At 43.3% G+C, this 21650-nt stretch overlaps 1 protein-coding gene across 3 annotated transcripts; it reads left to right on the plus strand.

The window, feature by feature from the left end:
- The first annotated feature begins 18148 nt into the window (after window positions 1-18148).
- LOC123426998 (F-box protein At1g70590) lies at window positions 18149-21451 on the plus strand. Of its 3 annotated transcripts, none has more exons than XM_045110923.1 (5): window positions 18149-18828; window positions 19236-19369; window positions 19769-19951; window positions 20624-20801; window positions 20943-21451. In XM_045110923.1, exons 1-4 carry the CDS (start codon window positions 18258-18260, stop codon window positions 20795-20797), a joined length of 1062 nt encoding a protein of 353 aa, XP_044966858.1. In that variant the 5' UTR covers window positions 18149-18257; the 3' UTR covers window positions 20798-20801; window positions 20943-21451. The 3 variants fall into 3 exon arrangements, 2 of the variants coding, with proteins under 2 accessions (XP_044966858.1, XP_044966857.1); XR_006622353.1 differs by having other exon boundaries at window positions 20624-20876; XM_045110922.1 differs by having other exon boundaries at window positions 20624-21451.
- Window positions 21452-21650: the final 199 nt, after the last annotated feature.

A 21650-nucleotide genomic window follows, 5' to 3' on the forward strand; every position in this document is an offset into this window, starting at 1 on the left:
TTCTAGAGCAAAGGTCTCCTCAAGAGATTCGTTGGTGGTTTGTTCATTTTCAAGAGCTTGAGATAGCTCCGCGATCTCATTAGCGTAATCACTCTCATGACCGTCCATTCTCTCAATGGTGGCCTCATGCTCCTCGAGATGAGCTTCCAACTCCTCAATATATTTCTTGCCCTCAGTGGCAATAAACATGATTTCCATGAAGTTGGAACAAGCAAGTTTATTCTTATAAAGAGATTTAAAAATCATTTCACCCTTAATTTTTAAGGATGCAATATCATCACTCTCTTCATCTTTATCCTCATCCTCATTATCATCAACATCATCATCATGAGATATATTGGGATTCAAAGTATGAGATACCTTTGAAGCCTTAGCCATAAGGCAAAAGTGAGAAACAATCGATGATGATGTGGGATCCCTTGAAGCATCATTTAAGGCCACATCTTGTTCCATGGAGTGATGGATTTCCTCTACATTGTTAGCACAATAACTCGAGGAAATAGATACATTTTTATCATGGCAACAAGATATAGAAAGCATATCATCATGAGATTTAGTCAAGCAGTTTTTACATGATATGCACGGACTATCAACACAAGCATGTAAAATATTTAGAATGCTCAAAGTGTTAACGCCCAAAGATGAAGCATTGCAATAATATATTGACGAAGGATCATCAACAATAAGCCCACTATCATCATTGCAATGATCTCCACTACTAACCATATCTTTACCTTGTGGGAATTCACATGTAGGTGAAGTAGATGAAGTTGAGAAGACCACACGACCGGAGGTGGAGGGAGAACAATGATACCCACAAATCTTGGACGTACCATATTTACCTTGAAGCTTTGCCCACAACTCGTGAGCACCCCGGAATGGCATGAGTTGAAATATAACTACATTGCTCAAAGCATCAAAAAGCACATTGGAAGCTTGAGCATTGATATAAGAGTTTTCTCATCCTCTAAAGATATATTTTGAGAATCCTTTGGATGAGAAAAAGCCATATCTACAATTCCAAATTTGGGTCCATGACCCTAAAGTGATTAATCATGCGAATTACCCAAACATCAAAATTTGTGCCATCAAAACTAAGAGTGTCAGAGAATCCTAAACCCCTAGTCGACATCCTTACCCTCTAGGTGGTTAAACCTAATAAAGAGGGACCTAGCTCTAATACTAATTGAAAGGATGTGGATGTCGCCTAGAGGGGGGTGAATAAGCGCTTTAAAATAATTACAGTTTAGGCTTGAACAAATGCGGAATAGAACTAACGTTTAATTTGTCAAGAACAAAGTCTAAAACAACTAGGCTCACCTATGTGCACCAACAACTTATGCTAAGCAAGATAAACAACTAAGTGATAGCAATATATATGACAAGAAACAATATGACCATCACAAAATAAAGTGCACAAGTAAAGGGTTCGGGTAAGAGATAATCGAGGCACGCGGAGACGACGATGTATCCCTAAGTTCACACCCTTGCGGATGCTAATCTCCGTTTGGAGCGGTGTGGAGGCACAATGCTCCCCAAGATGCCACTAAGGCCACCGTAATCTCCTCACGCCCTTGCACAATGCAAGATGCCGTGATTCCACTAAGGGACCCTTGAGGGCGGTCACCGAACCCGTACAAACAAGGTTGGGGCAATCTCCACAACTTAATTGGAGGCTCCCAACAACACCATGAAGCTTCACCACAATGGCATATGGCTTCGAGGTGACCACAAATGCTCAGGGAAATCTGCACAACTTAATTGGAGACCCCGACGCTTTCCCGGAGCTTTACACCACAATGATTAAGCTCCGAGGCACCACCAAGCTTCTAGGGGTACCAAGTACCCAAGGGTAATAAGCTTCTCAACTTCTCACTTTCACCTATCACCATGGAGAACTCAAACCGATGCAACTAATGCAATGGCAAGAACACACAAAGTGGTCAAGTTCCTCACACTCAAATCCCTCCACAATAACAAAATCTATGGAGAAATATGAGAGAAGAACAAGGAGCTCACAAAGAACTCCAAGATCAAGATCCAAGGGGTTCCCCTCACATATAGGAGAAAGTGATTGGTGGAGATGTGGATCTAGATCTCCTCTCTCTTTTCCCTCAAGAACTAGCAAAAACCATTGGAGGGATTGAGAGTTAGCAAGCTCTAAGAAGGTCAACTATGGGGGAAGAACACGAGCTCAATGGATAGATAAGGTCCAATGGGGAAGAAGACCTCCTTTATATAGTGGGGGAACGAATCCAACCGTTACCCCCACTCACAGCTCGACTGGAGCGGTACTACCGCTCCCAGAACGTCCGAGGGAGCGGTACTATCGCTCCGGGGGCGGTAGTACCGCTCCAGGAGCGGTACTACCACTGGCACCATGAGCGGTACTACCGCTGGATACTGAAACTGCTCTAACTTTTGCATACGAACTCCGAATCGAACAAACTCAAGCTTGTTGAATTCAGAACAACAAGAGCTATCCAAAAGCGACATAAAATCTTAAGAACATGCCGTTAGAAAATGCCAATGATATAGAAAAGTGATACCTCTATGAATGAAGAACCGGCAAAAACTTCCAACTTCGAAAACATCATAGAAGATGCATATGGACTTCGTTTTCGATGAACTCGAGCTTGTCATGAAGATGCCCATAAGCTCTAAAACTCAAAAAGAGAAGCACCAAACAAGAACCAAGAAATATGATGAAAGGATGCAAATGGTTTGAACTCTCAACGAACGATACGATCAAGCTACTCACTTGAGAGCCCCCCTTGACAGTACGACAATCTATCCTAAAATAGAAAACCTATAAAGGGAAAACCTATACCTTGCACCTAGTCCTCTTGAGCTAGATAATGATGATCTTGGCTTCCTCAAGATGGACCACCTTTCTTGATTGCCTTGGTTTGACGAAGACTAGTTGATTTCTCCCTCATACTCACTATGGGTGAGCCACTCTTCAACACATATTCACAAGTCCATTGCCACCATAATGGATGACAAGCTTCAAGCATGATAGCTTCGTGATGCTCCACTTGAACTTGCACAACACAATCTTGATGACGATCACCACTTGATGTCATCCTTCATAGGTTGAATGAGATCATCCTCTTGACGCAAACTCATGGAGACACACCTAACCCCACATAGAACTCTCACAAGGACCATGGGTTAGTACACAAAAGCGTTATGGACAATGCTTACTATACCATGGGATTACTTGATCCCTCTTGGTACATCTTGTACACTTTCTGTATTGATCATCTTGATTTACTCTTTGCTTAGTCTTGATCAACCTTGTGTCTTTATGACCAATCTTTGGATAATACCTTGAATACCACCTTGGTCATCATATAAACTCCTTTACACCAACAGATGGACTTCAAGAAGTGCCTATGGACAAATCCTTCGAATATAACTTAAGGCAACCATTAGTCCATACGGATTGTCATCAATTACCAAAACCACATATGGAGAAATATGCTCTAACAATGGTGAAGCAATAAAAGCGATGAAATGCATAACAAAGTTTGCTATCACAAGGGGAAATATTAAGTGATGTTCCTTTGCATTAAGAGATTGAACACATCAAACAAATAAAAGCTCATGACGACCTCTGCTTCCCTCTATGAAGGGCGTGTCTTTTACATTCTTACAAAATTTGTATTCTTCAACTCTTTATCGGCAAGCATTATGTGTTAAGGAAAGATTCAAACAAATATAGCCAGTTGAATGTAGATGATCATGTTCCATTACTGTTGACATTATCCTTGAGGTAAGTAAGTTGGGTTGGAAAGAATAATAAAGCCCCCATCTTCCTATGTGTCCTACGGAATCACTTGTCCCAAAAATATACAATGTGTGTTAACAATCATAGAGAGCTATATTATAGTTGAATATGTGAACTTGCTAGAAATACAAAGCTCTTACATAGACTCTTATCTCAAGTACAAAAGCTATGATTATCCCAAAAACTAATTGCATTGCTTGTTGGTTCTCAATAAAGATTATGCTTCGTGTTTCTTCAGTTGTGAATAGAATATTACTTGTTTATGATGAAAAAATTGCTGCTAAGATATTATTCATGATGTTCTCATGCTCTTATTATGTTTTTATCGACACCTCTCTCAAAATATGTGGTCATTATTTTAGAGCTCGACTTTCGCTTGAGGACAAGCGAGGTCTAAGCTTGGGGGAGTTGATACGTCCATTTTGCATCATGATTTATTGTACCTTTTTTACTTTGTTCTTGTCCATTACTCCAAATTGTTCTGCAATTCTTATGCCTTTTTTTCTCTGAATATGCAAGGAACATCACAATGAAGGAAATATCTAGAAACTGGGATTCTGGATCGGAAAACGGAAGAATAGGCAGAGAAATCACCAGACTCCAAATGACCTAAAATTTCACGGAGAATATTTTTGGAATATTTAAGAATTTCTGGAACAAAAATACACTAGAGGAAGGCTGCCAGCTGGGCACAGGCCAACAGGGCACGACCCAGCCCCTGGCCGCGCCTGATGGCTTGTGGGGCCCCTACTGGCCCTTCGACGTCCATCTTCTCCTATATGGTGTGTTTTACCCTAGAAAAAAATCAAGAGATTACTTTCGGGATGAAGCGCCACCGTATCGAGGCGGAAACCTGGACAGAGGCCTTTTTTCTCTCTGACAGTGCGATGCTGCCGAGGAAATTTTTCACCGGGAGGGGGAGATCAAAGCCATCATCATCACCAACGCTTCCTCCTTCGTAGGAGAATCGATATTCATCAACATCAACACCAACACCATCTCATCTCCAACCCTAGTTCATCTCTTGTGTTCGATCTTTGTCTCAAAACCTCAGATTGGTACCTGTGGGTTGCTAGTAGTGTTGATTACATCTTGTAGTTGATGCTTGTTGGATTAATTGGTGAAAGATATTATGTTCATATCCTTTGTCACCATCATTATACCTCTCATCCTGAACATGTTTATTAGGTGTGTGTAGTTATTATTGTTCCTGAGGACATGGGATAAGTCTTGTCACAAGGAATCATGTGAAATTGGCATTCGTTCGATATTTTGATGATATGTATGCTGTTGCTTCTCTTAGTGGCATCGTATGAACGTCGACTACACGACACTTTACCATGTTATGGGCCTAAGGTAAGGCGTTGTGGATTAACAAGTAGATGATGGGTTGCGAGAGTGACAGAAGCTTAAACCCCAGTTTACGCGTTACTTCATAAGGGGCTGATTTGGATCCACACGTTTCATGCTATTGTTAGATTTATCTTAATTTTTCTTTCGTAGTTGCGGATGCTTGTGCGAGGGGGTAATCATAAGTGGGTTGTTTGTTCAAGTAAGAACAACACCTTAGCACCGGTCCACACACATATCAAATTATCAAAGTAGCGAACACGAATCAATTCAACATGATGAACATGACTAGATAAAAATCCCCATGTGTCCTTGGGGGCACTTTCTTCATATAAGAACACTTTCCGGCATGTCCTTTGCTATAAAAAGGATTGGGATACCTTGCTGCACCTTAGTTACTATTATTACTTGTCACTTGTTACAAAATATCTTGCTGCAAAACTATCTACTACTGTCACTAATAGCACTTGCACAAGATACCTTGCTGAAAACTGGATATCATTTCCTTCTGCTCCTCGTTGGGTTCAACACTCTTACTTATCAAAATTAATCTTACTTACGATTGATACCCTATACTTGTGGGTCATCAGGCCACGTCGAAGGCGTATTTTCAGAATGCGCCTCCACTTATACCGCTTCGGGAGCGAGGGGCGAGACTGACAGATGGGCCCCTCCTGTATGGTTTATAAGAGAGAGACGGGGAACAAGGAGCACGGCTCGGCCGGCGATGATTCTCCGGTGCGGGGGCGTGGCTGCCGTCGGCGAGGAGGGGAATGGACACATCTCATCATGGCGATCATGTACGTACCATGAAGTCAAGCAGGGGCAGACGGATGGCGTCACAACGATCTTCTCCATAGATGGCAGGCGGCGAAGCTTGTTGGAGTTGGGGATTGCGACGAGGTTGAGAGGGTCCAACAACTCTGTCACGCTCCACGAAAGGCCACGAGCACGCCTTAGGGGTTGGAGAAGAGCGGAGAGCATCGGAGCAAGCTGCCGATGGGAGGGCATCCGCGGCCAACTCCGGTGATGATTCGGCGGTTGGAGGCCCGCCTGGCCTTGCCGTGGTGCTTCTCTAGATGATTTGAGGCCAAAGAAGGTGAGTGGGGTTGCTAGAATGGCTTGGGGTCCTATTTAGAGGGGAGGACAAAGGAGAGATCTCGGCCACCAGTGAGCTTTCTCGAGTGGCAAGAAGAGACGAGTGGGGCTTAGACGGATGTGAGAGCTTAGGGGAGATCCTCCAAGCATAGTGGCAACACCAGGCCAAGCACAAGATGCGCGGGCGAGATGAATCCATCTCGCGGTCATTGTTTTCTCTGCCCTTCCGTGTCCACCTCTGGTGTGTGTGTGTGTCGCCGACATTGGGTAGAGACGGATAAAGATGGGGAGTTTCAGGACGAAGCAACACGAGGTCGAAGACACACCCGGGCGTCACGGGGCATGCTCACGTGCGAGACAGGGATCGGGCAACGCGCAGAGCGTGCTAAGCGCTTGTCGAACACCTTGGTGCCATGTGGTCACCACATTCACTTGGGGCTATGATAACCCACAAGTATAGGGGATCACAACAGTTTTCGAGGGTAGAGTATTCAACCCAAATTTATTCATTCGACTTAAGGGGAGCCAAAGAATATTCTCGAGTATTAGCAACTGAGTTGTCAATTCAACCAGACCTGAAAAACTTAATATCTGCGGCAAAGTATTCAGTAGCAAAGTGGTATGGAAGTAACGGTAACGGTGATGAACGTGAGAGTAGCAGTTTTGTAGTGATTGTAACAATAGCAACGAAAAATTAACTTAGCGAAGACCAATATGTGGAAAGCTCGTAGGCAATGGATCAGTGATGGATAATTATGTCGGATGGCATTCATCATGCGACAGTCATAACATAGGGTGATACAGAACTAGCTCCAATTCATCAATGTAATGTAGGCATGTATTCCATATATATTCATACGTGCATATGGAAAAGAACTTGCATGACATCTTTTGTCCTACCCTCCAGTGGTAGTGGGGTCCTAATGAAAACTAAGGGATATTAAGGCCTCCTTTTAATAGAGAACCAGACCAAATCATTAGCACTTAGTGAATATATGAACTCCTCAAATTACGGTAATCACCGGAAAGAATCCAAGTTATTGTCACCTTGGGGATGCGGATCATAACACGTAATAGGTGTCTATAACTTGCAAGATAGGATCAAGAACACACATGTATTCATGAAAACATAATAGGTTCAAATCTGAAATCATGGCACTCGGGCCCTAGTGAGAAGATTAAGCATAGCAAAGTCATAGCAACATCAATCTCAGAACATAATGGATATCAAGGACCAAACCCTAAGAAAACTAACTCGATTACATGATAGATCTCATCCAACCCATCACCGTCTAGCAAGCCTACGATGGAATTACTCATGAACGATGGAGAGCATCATGAAATTGGTGATGAAGGATGGTTGATGCTAACAACAACGTCGATTTCCCCTCTCTAGAGCCCAAATCAGACTCCAGATCTGCCTTCCCGAGGAAGAATAGGAGGTGGCGGCGGCTCCGTATCATAAACCATGATGCACTCTTCTTCCTGATTTTTTCTCCCTAGATAGGAATATATAGAAGGGGAAACGAGGTCGGTGGAGCCTCAGGGACCCCACAAGCCAGGGTGCGCGGCCTAGGGGGCGCTCTGCAGGCTTGTGGCCACGGGTGGCCCCCTCTCCGGTAGATTCTTTCGCTGATATTTTTTATTAATTCCAGAAACGTTCTTCGTAAATTTTCAAGTCAATCTGAGAACTTTTATTTCTGCACAAAAATAACACCAAGGCAATTCTGCTGAAAACACCGTCAGTCCGGGTTAGTTCCATTCAAATCATGCAAATTAGAGTCCAAAACAAGGGCAAAAGAGTTTGGAAAAGTAGATACGTTGGAGATGTATCAGTCTACATGTGCGCCAAGGCTGCCAGACCATGTGTGCGCTCAAGTCCCTTCAAGGGCAGTCCCATTTGTGGTCTTGGTTCATCCCCACACAACTTGGACATGAAATGAGCTACCTCGCAAGTTTCTGGACAAAATTGTAGGAGCTTACTGAGAAACATCTACATAGAGTTAGGAGGTGAAACTTGGAGGCCAAGGTCTGGGTTGGAAGGTAGCAATGCTAGAAAATTTTCACATCAAATGGAGCAACAAAAAGTGCACTTCCTTCACAAAGTGACCTTTCTGTCCAAAACAAAAAATATTTTATTGAGCCAAATTTCTTCACATGACAATGGGATATTTTTGCATAAAAAAAGGTGAGGCATGACCTAAAGAATATCAGGGAATTTATTCATATTTTTCCGGGCAAGAAAAATTATGGTTACTTTGGTGCATAAGAGAGAAATACTCATTTTCAGGGAGAAAATGATTATTATGTTTAAAAGAAAAATATTGAAATTGCAATATTAGGGAAGGGATGATGTCTCAAGATGTTTTGAGGGAACTAGGAGTCACTTGGGTGAAAATCAAAAGAATGCCTCAGTGGAAATCTCCATGAGATGATTCAAAAAAAACCATTTTCAAATCAAATATTCAATAAAAACAAATAAAAGAAAAAGGGCAAAAACCAGGGTGTCACAAACCTCCCCCTTAGGATGAATCTCGTCCTTGAGATTTGGTTGCTCGGGAAACATTTCAATGTATGCAGTCCTCCAAAAAGTCCTCTCTTTCCCACGTAGCTTCTTCCTCAGTACGGTGTTCCTATTGTATCTTGTAAAATTCTATTGACTTACTATGGGTGACTCTTTCCATCTCATCCAATATTCAATGGTTTCTCTTCATAAGTCAGATCCTGAGCAAGCTCTATGTCAGCCACATCAGTCCGTTTCTCTGGCGGTGAGACACACTTTCGCAGTTGCGACACGTGGAAGACATCGTGTACGTAGGACAATTCGGGTGGAAGTTCCAGCTGGTATTCCACTGCACCAACTGTGGACATGACGGGAAAAGGTTCAATATACCTTGTTGCAAGCTTCTCACGAGTCTAAAATATTCTGACTCCCCTCATGGGTGTGACTCGGAGATAGGCATACTCGCATGGTTCATAGCTGACCTGTCGGTGCTTGGAATCATGGTAACTCTTTTGTCGGGATTTTGTCACGTGAAGTATGTCAAGGATTTCTCTTACTTGCTTCTCTACTTCTAGCATTAGGTCAGTCTTGAAGATGCGGCTATCTCGTGTCTGATACCAATTCAGAGGAGTACGACACTTACGTCCATACAAGGCTTCATATGGTGACATCTTCACATGACCATGGAATAAGGAGTAGCAAGAGCATAAGATTGGGAATGGACAAGGCACCCCAAGTATTATCCTAAGGAATACTCAAGCGTCTAAGCTTGGGAATGCCCCGGAAGGCATCCCACCTTTCGTCTAAACCATCGGTATGCCACTTGGAGCAACATTTTCATTCATCACATGATATGTGCTTTGCTTGGAGCGTCATTTGCTTTTGTTTGCTTTTACTTTCAGTTTGTCACAATCATCATTTGCTGGACACGCCTATTAGAGAGAGACTCACCTTCATTATGATTTGCTAGAATACTCTATGTGCTTCATTTATATCTTTTGAGCTTGGTAGTTGCTCTAGTACTCCACTTATATCTTTTCGAGCACGGTGGCGTGTAGATCTTATAGAAATAATTTTCTATCGTTCTTCACTTATATTTTTTTGAGAGTTGAATAAATAGTGATGGTAATTTGCATCGGTTATAAGACTAGTCCAAAAATAATAGGCATTCAATGAATGATAATCAAAACCACCATGTAGCACACATAGAGAAATTGTGAGTTAATGACATTGATATGGTAATATGAAAAAGGTGTAAGTCCATAATTGTTGATTCATATAAGTGTCGGGATTAAAGGGGTGTTAACTTGTTTTTCATCTAAATATTAAAGAGGCATGGTGATGATGTGTGAGCATTCTTATTCCTCGTTAAAATCCTAGTGTTGTCTCAAGTCGGGGGTGCGCGGCGGTTAACTCCTATCAACCCCTTCCCTCGGGGCATGCGAGTAGTGCTTTGATGTGTGATAAAACTAATAAAACTTCCCAATAAGTATGTGAGTTCTTTATGACTAATGTGACACCTTGGACATGCGCATATTTACCTTCTCATATTTGCTAGCCTCTTCGGTACCGTGCATAGCCCATTCTCACCTTGAGGATTGGTGCAACTTTCGCCCATGCATCCACACCCCACGGCATGATACACTCTGTTGCACATAAGCCTCATTATATTTTCCTCAAAACAGCCACCATGCATACCTATTATGGCATTTCCATAGCCATTCTGAGATATATTGCCATGCAAATTCCATCGTCACTTCACATGACTAGTTCGTTCATCGTCATATTGCTTTGCATGATCATATAGAGATGACACAGTATTCGTGGCAAATCCACCTTCCATCATGTTTTTTATACATGTCACGCTAGATCATTGCACATCCTGGTACACTGCCAGAGGCATTCTCAAAGAGTCATATCTTCCTATCAGTTCTCCATATTGAGTTGTAAGTAAATAAAAGTGTGATGATCATCCTTGTTAGAGCATTGTCCCAGTGAGGAAAGGATGATGGAGACTATGATTCCCCCACAAGTCGGGATGAGACTCCGGACGAAAAATAAATAAAATGGGGGAGGCCAAATGAGCCCACCACATATATATATATATATATATATATATATATATGTGTGTGTGTGTGTGTGTGTGTGTGTGTGTGTGTGTGTGTGTGTGTGTGTGTGTGTGTTGGCACCACGATCTTCATAGCGAGAGTATCCTATGTTGTCACCTCCATATGCTAGTGGGAATTATCTTATCATAGTAAACTTGGCTTGTATATTCCAATGACGGGCTTCCTCAAACGCCCTAGGTATTCATGAGTAAGCAAGTTGGATGCACACCCCACTTAGCTCCAGTTGAGCTTTCATACACTTGTAGCTCTAGTGCATCATTTGCATGGCAATCCCTACTCCTCGCATTGACATCTACCGATGGGCATCTCCATAGCTCGTTGGTACGCCTAGTTGATGTGAGATTATCTTCTCCACTTTTTACCCGTTTGATATCTACCATCATATTCTGTTCCATCTATATGCTATGTCCAATGGTTCACGCTCATGTATTGCGTGAAGAATAAAAAGTTGATGCATATTGAAAAAGTACGATCCAATTGCCCGACTTGAACACCATGGTGCTTAACATTTGTATTTATGTGGTGAAGACGGAGTCATGCCTTGCTAATACAATAAAGATGAATAGGGGGTAAACATTCTTTTAGGATCGTATACTTTGAAAATCAATAATTGTGTTGCTTATACTTAATAAATATTATTATTATGTTGTTTGTTAATTCATCATTTCTCAATGATCATACATACAATAGATTACATTATGGATAGCATGTCACATCAAAAATTCTGTTTTTATCATTAACCTACTCGAGGACGAGTAGGAATTAATCTTGGGGATGCTGATACGTATCCAACGTATCTATAATTTTTTATTGTTCCATGCTAATATATTATCATTTTAGGATACTTTTTGGGCATTTATATACCAATTTATAATATTTTTGAGCACTAACCTATTGACCTAGTGCCCAGTTCTAGTTCCTGTTTTCTGCGTGTTTTTTTGCTTTGCAGGTTTACCCTACCAAACGAAGTCCAAATGCTACAAAACTTTACTATGATTTTTTCTGGACTATATGAAGACCCGCAAGCATCGGAAGTGGATGAGAGGCCGCACGAGGGAGGCAAAAGCCAACAGGATGCGGCCCAGGGCTTGGTAGTGCCCTGATGGCTTGTGCCCCCCCTGGATGCCTCCCGACGTCCCTCTCTGGCCTATAAATTCACAAATATTCTGAAAACCCTAAGGGGACTCTCGAAACACTTTTTCCGCCGTCGCAAGTCTATGTTCCTATGGGAGGCCATCTAAACCTCCGTTCCGGTGATCTGTCGGAGGGGAGATCAATCACGGAAGGCCTCTACATCAACCTTGTCGCCCTCACCATGATGTGTGAGTAGTTCACCACAAACCTAAGGGTCCATAGGCAGTATCTAGATGGCAATCTCTGTCTCTTATGATCTTCAATACCATGTTCATCGCATCTTCGCTTTGATCTATCCGATGTAATCACTATGTATGGTGTGTTTGTTGGTATCCGATGAGGTTTATGTTCAGATTATTCATGAAAAGTATTTTAGACACCTATGATTATTATGGTTCTTAATTGCATGATCATCATAGCTTCGTAATGCTCTCCAATCTATTGATATAGTTTGGCCAACTAGATTAATATTTCTTCAGTGGGAGTGGTGTGTTGTAGTAGGTTCAACCTGGCGAATTTCTATATCCCAGTGACAGAAGGGGACAAGATGCGTCTTTGTGTTGCTTCTACTAAGGATAAAATTATGGGGTTTATTCATATTAATTGAGTTTATTTTGTATACATCATGTCATTGTTCTCCAAGCATTACTCTGTTTTTACTTAATACACAGAGACGCAAGCATAGAAGTGTTCTTGAAGTGGAGTAATAGTAATAGGTGTAGGGAGGAGTCTGCCTATTTTCTTATGGACGTGATGCCTATATACACATGATCATTGCCGTGAAAATCGCATAATTATTCGTTGTTCTATCAATTGCCCAATAGTAATTTGTTTATCCACCATATGCCTTTGCCATGAGAGATGCCACTAGGGAACACTACGGCCCCCGGGTCTATTCACTTATATATTTACAAATGCTACTACTACCTTGCTGCCATTATTTGTGTTTTATTTTATTTTGCAATTTACAGTTATCAACAATTATCTACACACCTCATTTGCTTGCAAATAACGAGATCAAGGGGATTGACAACCCTCTTGCCCGCGTTGGGTGCAAGTTGTTTGTTTCTTTGTGTGCAATAGTTGAAGACGGTTGAGGATTGGTATTCCTATTGGTTCGATAAACCTTGGTTTCATAACTGAGGGAAATACTTACCCGCATTGTGATGCGATAACCCATTCCTCTTCATGGAAAACCCAACGCAGTTCACAGTCACCAGGAAGGATTTCTTCGCTGATACGTCTCCAACGTATCGATAATTTATGAAGTGTTCATGCCATATTTGCCTATGTTTATAATAACTTTCTATGGTATTGATGCACTTTATATGATTTATTTAGAACTAACCCGCACTGATGCTATTTTTCAGCAGAATTACCTTGGTGTTGTTTTTTTGTGCAGAAAATGAAAGTTCTCGGAATCGCCCAAAACTTTTTTGTGATTTTTTCTGGAACATAGGAGAAACGTTGGAGTGAAGAACCACCAGACAGGGCTGCCATGGAGGCACAAGTCAACAGGGTGCAGCCTCGGCCTTGGTCGCGCCCTGATGGCTTGTGGGGCCCACGTGGCTCCGTTGCGCGTGATTCCAACGCTAAAAAATCCTATAAATTCCAGAAACCCCAGAAATAAAGAGAGAACTTCCGCTCTGCCACTGCAACTCTCTGTATTTGCCAAAAAACCAATCTGGAGCGATTCCAGTACCCTGCCGGAGAGGGAAAACCATCAGTAGTGGCCATCTTCATCATCCCGGCGGAGGCCATGACGAGGAGGGAGTAGTTCACCATCGAGGGTGAGGGTATATACCAGTAGCTATGTGTTCAGTATCTCTCTCTCTCTCTCTCTCTCTTGTTCTTGAGATGGCACAATCTCAAGAACACGGGCTTTGTTAATATAGTTGGATCATATGATGTATTTCCCTCACCATCTAGTTGTGATGAATTGAGTCTTTCCTTTAAGATCTCGTCATGTTGGATTGAGGATATTGGTATGACAACACTTGATGTAAGTCTTGCGTGGGATAACCGTAGTGACATTGGGGTATTATATTGATTCACTTGATATATGTTGAGGCATCAATTTGCGGGTTCCGGTGACCTTGGGAATCTATGCATAGGGGTTGATTGCACGTTTTCATACCATGTTCTGTGATAGAAATCTTGGGGTGCTCCTTCCACGTTCTTTGAGTTGGATTGAATATGATAGCTCTGAAATTGTTTGATGCATGTCGCATAATTTACCCACGGATACTTGAGGTGACATTGGAGTATCTAGGTGACATTAGGGTCGATTGACATGTATCATTGATGTTATTCTAGTACGAACTCTTAGATATATCGAACAAAAAAGATAGCTTGATGTTATCTTAGTACGAACTCTTGAATAAATTGAATGGAAAAGGATAGCTTGATGTTATCTTAGTACGAACTCTTGAATAGATTGATCGGAAAGAATAACTTTAAGGTAGTTCTACTACCTACATCAATTTCATCTTATTGTTCTCCACTAGATAGGAACTTTGGAGTGATTCTTTGTTGCACGTTGAGGGATCCAACTATGTTAGCATTGTTGAGAGAATGCACTAGTGAAAGTAGGTACCCTAGGCCTTATTTCCAAGCATTAATACAACATTTTGCTCGCTATTTTCCACTTGTTACCTTGCTGTTTTTATATTTTCAGATTACAAAAACCTATATCTACCATCCATATTGCACTTGTATCACCATCTCTTTGCCGGACTAGTGCACCTATACAATTTACCATTGTATTGGGTGTGTTGGGGACACAAGAGATTTCTTGTATTTGATTGCAGGGTTGCTTGAGAGAGAACATCTTCATCCTACACCTCCCACGAATTGATAAACCTTAGATCATCCACTTGAGGAAAAATTGCTATTGTCCTACAAAACTCTGCGCTTGGAGGCCCAACACGAGTCTACAAGAATAAAGTTGTGTAGTAGACATCAACGACCACCACTTGATGTCATCCTCCATGGGTCTTATGAGAGCCTCCTCTTGATGCAAGCCCATTGGAAACACACCTAACCCCACACGAAAATCTCACGAAGACCATGGGTTAGTACACAAAAGCGTAATGGACAATGCTTACCATACCATGGGATCACCTGATCCCTCTTGGTTCATCTTGTATGCTTTGTGTGTTGATCAACTTGATTCACTCTTTGACTTAGTCTTGATCAACCCTGCGTATTTATGACCAATCTTTGGACAAAACCTTGAGTACCACCTTGGTCATCATATAAACTCCTTGAAACCAACAGATGGACTTCAAGAAGTGTCTACAGACAAATCCTTCGAATATAACTTAAGGCAAACATTAGTCCATAGGGATTGTCATCAATTACCAAAACTATATATGGAGAAATATGCTCTAACAATCTCCCCCATTTTGGTAATGGATGGCAATCACTTTCAAGAGAGTTTATATAAGGAAATAAGCACAACCAAGCACACACATGCAAAGCAATGCATGGGTATGAGATGCAAATGCTTAAGCAACAAAAGCAAAAACTCTCTTAACTTCTCCAAACTTCTCCCCCATTGGCATCGATTGCCAAAATGGACGAAAAGATTAGAAAGCCAATATAATAGGTGGTCCTCCAAAAAGTGTGTACTTCTCAACAAATGAGTGCAAAGAAATACACATATACAATGATAAGTAGTTGGAGGAAAACAAACTATATCGAGGACCCAAAGAGTGCAAAAAGGATCGTATGGCACAAAGACATACAAAAGAGAGAAGCAAGCAATCAAAGGATACCAATTGGGACAAACAGGAGAGGGCGGAGGGGTTGTTTGCGAGGAAGGCGAGGGACGAAGTGAAGAGGCAATGACGAGACTGTGCCCTGCACGGGCCGGATTGATCGTAGATGCACTGGTTATCAAGGCATCTTGGAAAGTGGAGGCGTCGTGCTCACAAGAGACACCACGCGTCACCTTAGGCACGACAACTTGATGGGCCCCGCACTGTTTCATCGCTGATGGGTGGAACATGCACGCTGCAGGCCCAGGGGCTACTATCGTCCTAGTGAGAACCAGGGTACCACGACATGTCTGCTTCTAGCTCAGGAGGCGACACTAGGGCCGGCCCGCGGAAGGATGGTCAGGCCGTGGGCCCTTTGGAAGAGGACGCCTCGGGAGGGGCTAGCCTCATGAGGCCCCTCAACGTCAGGTTAGATTTAGCCAAGGCCGTCAAGCGCAGGAGCACCCTGGAGACTTCCCTCGCGAGGCAATCCACGAGGCCTGGCGCACGACACCAACCACCGGGATTTGCGCCCACCACGTGGATGACACTCCTGCACACACAAGGATAACAGAGGTCGTGCAAGGAGGCGCAGACAAGGGGGATTTCCTCTTTGGTGATTAAGGCGCAGCACCCACAGCCTCCCAAAAAACAGGTTCCCAAAAGCTTGCCATATCGGTGAAAGAAGACCCCGCTGACATGACTCGCCAGGACGGAGGTCATCGTCGATCCCATCGACCCGTCATGGATGGTAGCTTTGCCAACAAATACCACCTTTTGTCAGGATAGGCATGGGCTCCTGTCCCCCTTTGAATTGCCGCCCTGTGGCCTCCCTTTCCCGCTCATTTTTTGGGGAAGAGGACCAAGGCACTACAAAGGGGGCAGGGCGCTGCTGTGTAGGGGGGTCGACCCATTCTCCCCCACTTCTCATGTATTGAGATTTGAAGCTCTCCATGTCAATCAAACAGAGGCAAGAGTAGGATATTACACTGCACGATGTCCCGAACCTGGGTAGCTTGCGCGTCTTCGTCGTGTTTTGTGAGAGTGTGTGCCCTAGTCACCGTCTCACTATAGTTGTGGTCCGATCTTAGGCTACCAAGAAAAGCTCACAGTGTTTGAACCTTGGTTTTTTGGAGAAGTCCTTGGACGCAGGTCCCAGGCTCCGGCAGGTTTCCGATGCAAAATGACTCTACAAAATAATAAATGAAGGCATCTATGTTACTAGATCTATGACACTACCCACTATGAAAATAGTAACATAGACTAGTAATATATGCATGTTACTAGTGTAAGTTAGGGCATGTTTTGGATTGTTCCGTTTCATCAAAATTAGTTCCGCTCCATCAAGTTTACTTTGGAGCAGTTTCATACAGGAGTTGCAACTCTTTCAAAGAGAAAGTTTGGCTTTCATCTAGCTTGAGCTTCACAAATGGAAAATTTGGTGGAGAAGATCTATTTGATTGGACGAGAGGGAAGAAACAAAGGGGTATCCACTTAGTGATGGGAGTGATGGGTAATTTTCTTCCAACTTCACCTTCTATAATTTTATGAAGCCCCCCCTAGAGAGTTTCACAAAAAACAAGGAGTTGTATCCTAGATTCTTGTTTTTTAGCGGAGCGGTATCTCAGGGCTTATTTAGGACTGCTCCATTCCTAGAAATTCAGCTTCGCTCTAGAAAATACAAGGCAAACACGATAGCTCCACAATATACCGCTCCATAAAAAAAATAGAATCTCGGATACAACTCCATGTTTTTTGTAAAGCTCTCTTTAGGAGGTGCTCCAAAAAAAAGCTGTAGTTGGAAGGAAATTACCCATCACTGTCACTAGTAAGTGGATACCCTTTTGTTTCTTCTTACTCATCGAGTGATATACTCCCTCCGTCCGGAAATACTTGTCCAAAAAATTGATATAATGGATGTATCTATAACTAAAATAAGTCTAGATACATTCATCTCTAGGACAAGTATTTCCGGACGGAAGGAGTATATCCTTTCCACCAAATTTCTCATTCTTGAAGCTGGAGGTAGATGAAAGCCAAACACTCTTTTTGAAAGGGTTACAACTTCTGTAATTCCAAAGTAAATTAGGTGAAGCAAAACTATTTTAATGGATTAAAGCAGTCCCGTCCTAATGCTATCTTGTTTGGCTTACTTTTTTAAAACAGGGCTGATTTTTATGAAGCCACAGGAGTTTCAAACATGCCTTACTCTCCACTCCACATATGACTAGCCTAATGGTCTCCTCAAAATAATCCTGAAAAAATGAAACCTCCGCCGCCGCGCGCGACGTGTCACTGTCAAGCGGCCCAATTGCGTGGCTGCCTTGACATGGGCCCACGGATCATCAAGACCTAACCAGCTTAACCCACCCGTGAACACATTGACCTCCCCGGCCCCCGCACTGGTGCACACCCCACCCTCCGCAATCCCGTCCCCCCAAACCGCTTCCCCCCGAACGCAGGGCGGCTCAACGCGTCCCCATCCCCTCATGGACGCCGCGAGCCGCACCTGGCCGCCGCCCAACCCCTCGCCGTCTCCCTTCTCCTCCCGGCTGCGCGCGTCCTCGGACCCCCACCGCCGGCGCCGCCGCCGCCACTCCAAGAAGCCCAAGCCGGAGCCGCCTGCTCCCCCGCCCAAGAACGCGCCCGTCTGCTCCGGCGCGGACTTCGCGTCCCTCCCGCCGGAGCTCCTCCACCGGGCGCTGTCCGCGGTCGGCGCCGCAGACGTCTCGGCCGCCAGCCGTGCGTGCCGCTCGTGGCGGGACGCGCTGCAGCCGCTCCGCGAGGCGGCGGCGCTGCACGCGCACGGGCGCCGCCTCAAGCACGGCCCCGCCGTTCCCGCCGGACTCGACGGCGAGGGGCGGCGCGAGGCGGCGAGGCATAGCGCGCTGGGCCTTTTCAAGCGGGCGGCGAGGCTGGGGTCCGCGGCCGCGATGGTGGACGCCGGGCTGATGTGCTGGGAGGAGGGGCGGCGGGAGGAGGCGGTGGGGTACTACCAGGCGGCGTCGGAGCTGGGACACCCTGTCGGCATGTGCAATCTCGGAGTGTCCTACCTCGAAGGTATCGTAGATTTGGCCTATATTTCCTTTCTTGGAGGGTTGTTCCAGCAGGTAGCAAAATGATTGATAGGACGAATTTGTCTAGTCCCGAAGTATCCTGATTGGCAAGCCAGGCGTGATTAGATTCCTTTGCGGCACAGTCGAGGTTATAGTCTTTCAAGTAAAATCAATGACATATGACTTAGATGTGCAATGCATAGGGCACATCTAGATGTGGTTTAGCAAAACTGTTTAAGTAAACTATGAGGGTCTTTCAGTCTGATTATAACCTCTAAAGGGTGGTAAATACCCAACTTGCAGAGGAAATACCTTTTATGTATCTTATCGACTTTTTTGAAATCAAACTCTTCATCTCAGATCATTAGAAATTCAGAATTGACAATGTTGCCAAATCTCTTTACACTACAGCTGATCCACCCCAGGCCGAGGAAGCTGTTAGATGGTTTTATCCAGCTGCATCCGCAGGCAATGTTCGTGCCCAGTACAACCTAGCCCTCTGCTTGCAGAATGGAAAAGGAATCAAGCGTAATCAACGGGAAGCTGTAAGATACCAGCTCTGTGTTACACAACTGTGCTTTACAAAACAATTCCCATATCAAAATAATTAGTTACTCTAGACGCTTACAGGTGCAACCAGTTTCATTTTTGTGATATCTTTCTGTGAGATTTATTGGTAGAGTTGCATTAGAAGCCTCTAGGTATTCTTATTTTAGCTTTATGGGGATTTTGAAGCTGATTTGTTGCGCTTTCATGCTTTTAGTTGTTGAATTTTGCTTAGAGAACAGATTCATTGATCTTGACACCCTACCAAGGTTTACCAGGATTATATCACCCAGATCCATCATAATACATCAACTGGTCGATACAAGATTACCCTCCGTAGCAATTATGTTAAGCTTATTGCCTTCACATTTCAAACTGACAGAAAGTTGTAAATGCAGGCAAAATGGTACTTACGAGCTGCAGAAGGAGGGAATGTACGAGCCATGTATAATGTTTCCTTGTGTTACGGTTTTGGTGAAGGGTTTACACAGGATCCAGTGCGTGCAAAGAAATGGCTACAGCTAGCTGCTGATTGTGGTCACAGAAAGGCTCTTTATGAGTCTGGTATTAAACTCTGTGCGGTATGTCATCCCTTTTCCTTTTATTCCTTGGGAATGCATGTATTGCGTATCTGAACTATTATCTTAGAATGATATCGCATTTTCATTTTGGAGTGGTTTATTTGTGAAGAAAAGCTGTGTTCATTGTATGTACTATTTTTTCTTGCCATCCTGCATTGTGTGCCATCACATATAATCATCTATCAATGCATAATTGTTGCCCACGGTGTGATGCTTCGTTCTTTTGGTTTGGAAGTCCTCAGGCTGCATACAATTGTAGGAGCAAGCAGCAGCCGACTTTCTATCTAGGACCTACACCAAACCATGTCCTTTTGATGTTGTTTAGTTTGGCATAGATATATTCTCACAAAAAGAGACCTAGGTAGACAGAAACAAAAGCAACCGTATATAATATCTTTGTCAAGATGGTTGGATTAAGGAAAATTGAGGAGAAAGAACCATGGTACAGTGCCTGCACTGATAATGAAGGTCAGCATCGTAAACAAGCTGGACCATTGACACACATAATCTTTATATAATATGCCGACCATTCTTATCTTTATTTCTTTCTCTGAAAAGAAAGGTCAGATGCACTGTCTGTAACATTATAATGACTGGTTCTTCAATGTTTTAAGTCATGCATTACCTGTATCTTGTTACATCCTTTTTAATGATGATGCCTATGTTGTGTAGGCAGGAGACAAGATGAGGTCTCTTATGTATCTAGAGCTGGCAACGCGCCATGGAGAAAGTGCCGCCTCGCATATGAGAGATGTAATACTTGAATCACTCTCTCCTGCGAATGCCCAGCGTGCCCTTTCAGATGCTGCTAAATGGCGACCGAAATCTCTCTCTGCCAGAAGATGAGCAGGTAGCTCCTTCCAAATACTGGTCGTTAACTACATCATTTCCAAATCAGGCGCTTCCCGAAGGGCCAAGTGGGCATGTATGTATCATGAAAATCATCTTCATGTCCTTCGCCTTGGCCTGCTTGTAAAACCTACCATTTCAGATTGTGACGGGGAAGTTGGTCAAATGGCGATGAAGGGCATAAAGTAGCGGGATGCTGGATAAAACTGTATAGTACAGTCCAAAAAAAGGCTTGGTTCAGGTGACCTGAAGACTGAACCATTGCATCTTTGTGATTGGTAGAAACAATTGGGTGCTACTACTCTTTACTCTTTAGTCACCAAATGTGTGATAGGTATATAGTGCTGTAACACAGTCTGAAAGAAACGATGCAAACTAGAATTGCATCGCATCTTCGTTTTGGTGATTGAGGAAATGTTGTAGATAAATACTCCCTCCGTCCGGAATTACTTGTCGCAAATATGATAGAAATGGATGTATCTAGAACCAAAATACATCTAGATACATCCATTCCTCGGACAAGTATTTTCGGACGGAGGGAGTAATATGCTTGCAAATGTACCTATGTCTTGTCAATAGAACCTGGCATGATGAGCAAGTAACAAGCAAGACGATTCTATCAATTGTATAAAACTTATTTTCCTTCTCTAAGTGTGACTACGTGCTATTTCATGATGTCAATTCGTAATTCTGACTGAACTTCAGTTTGACATTGCCATTGGCAAGGCCGTTGCCTACATATTGGGTTGCACTTCACTAGAGATGCACTATTCTTACCTTTGCAGCGTTCTCCTTTGAAGTTTCAATTTTGTTGGTCTTTGAGGTGTTTGATCAGAAGCCTCAGTCGATT

This window comes from Hordeum vulgare, chromosome 2H (assembly GCF_904849725.1).
Source record: "Hordeum vulgare subsp. vulgare chromosome 2H, MorexV3_pseudomolecules_assembly, whole genome shotgun sequence".
Lineage (NCBI taxonomy): Eukaryota > Viridiplantae > Streptophyta > Magnoliopsida > Poales > Poaceae > Hordeum > Hordeum vulgare.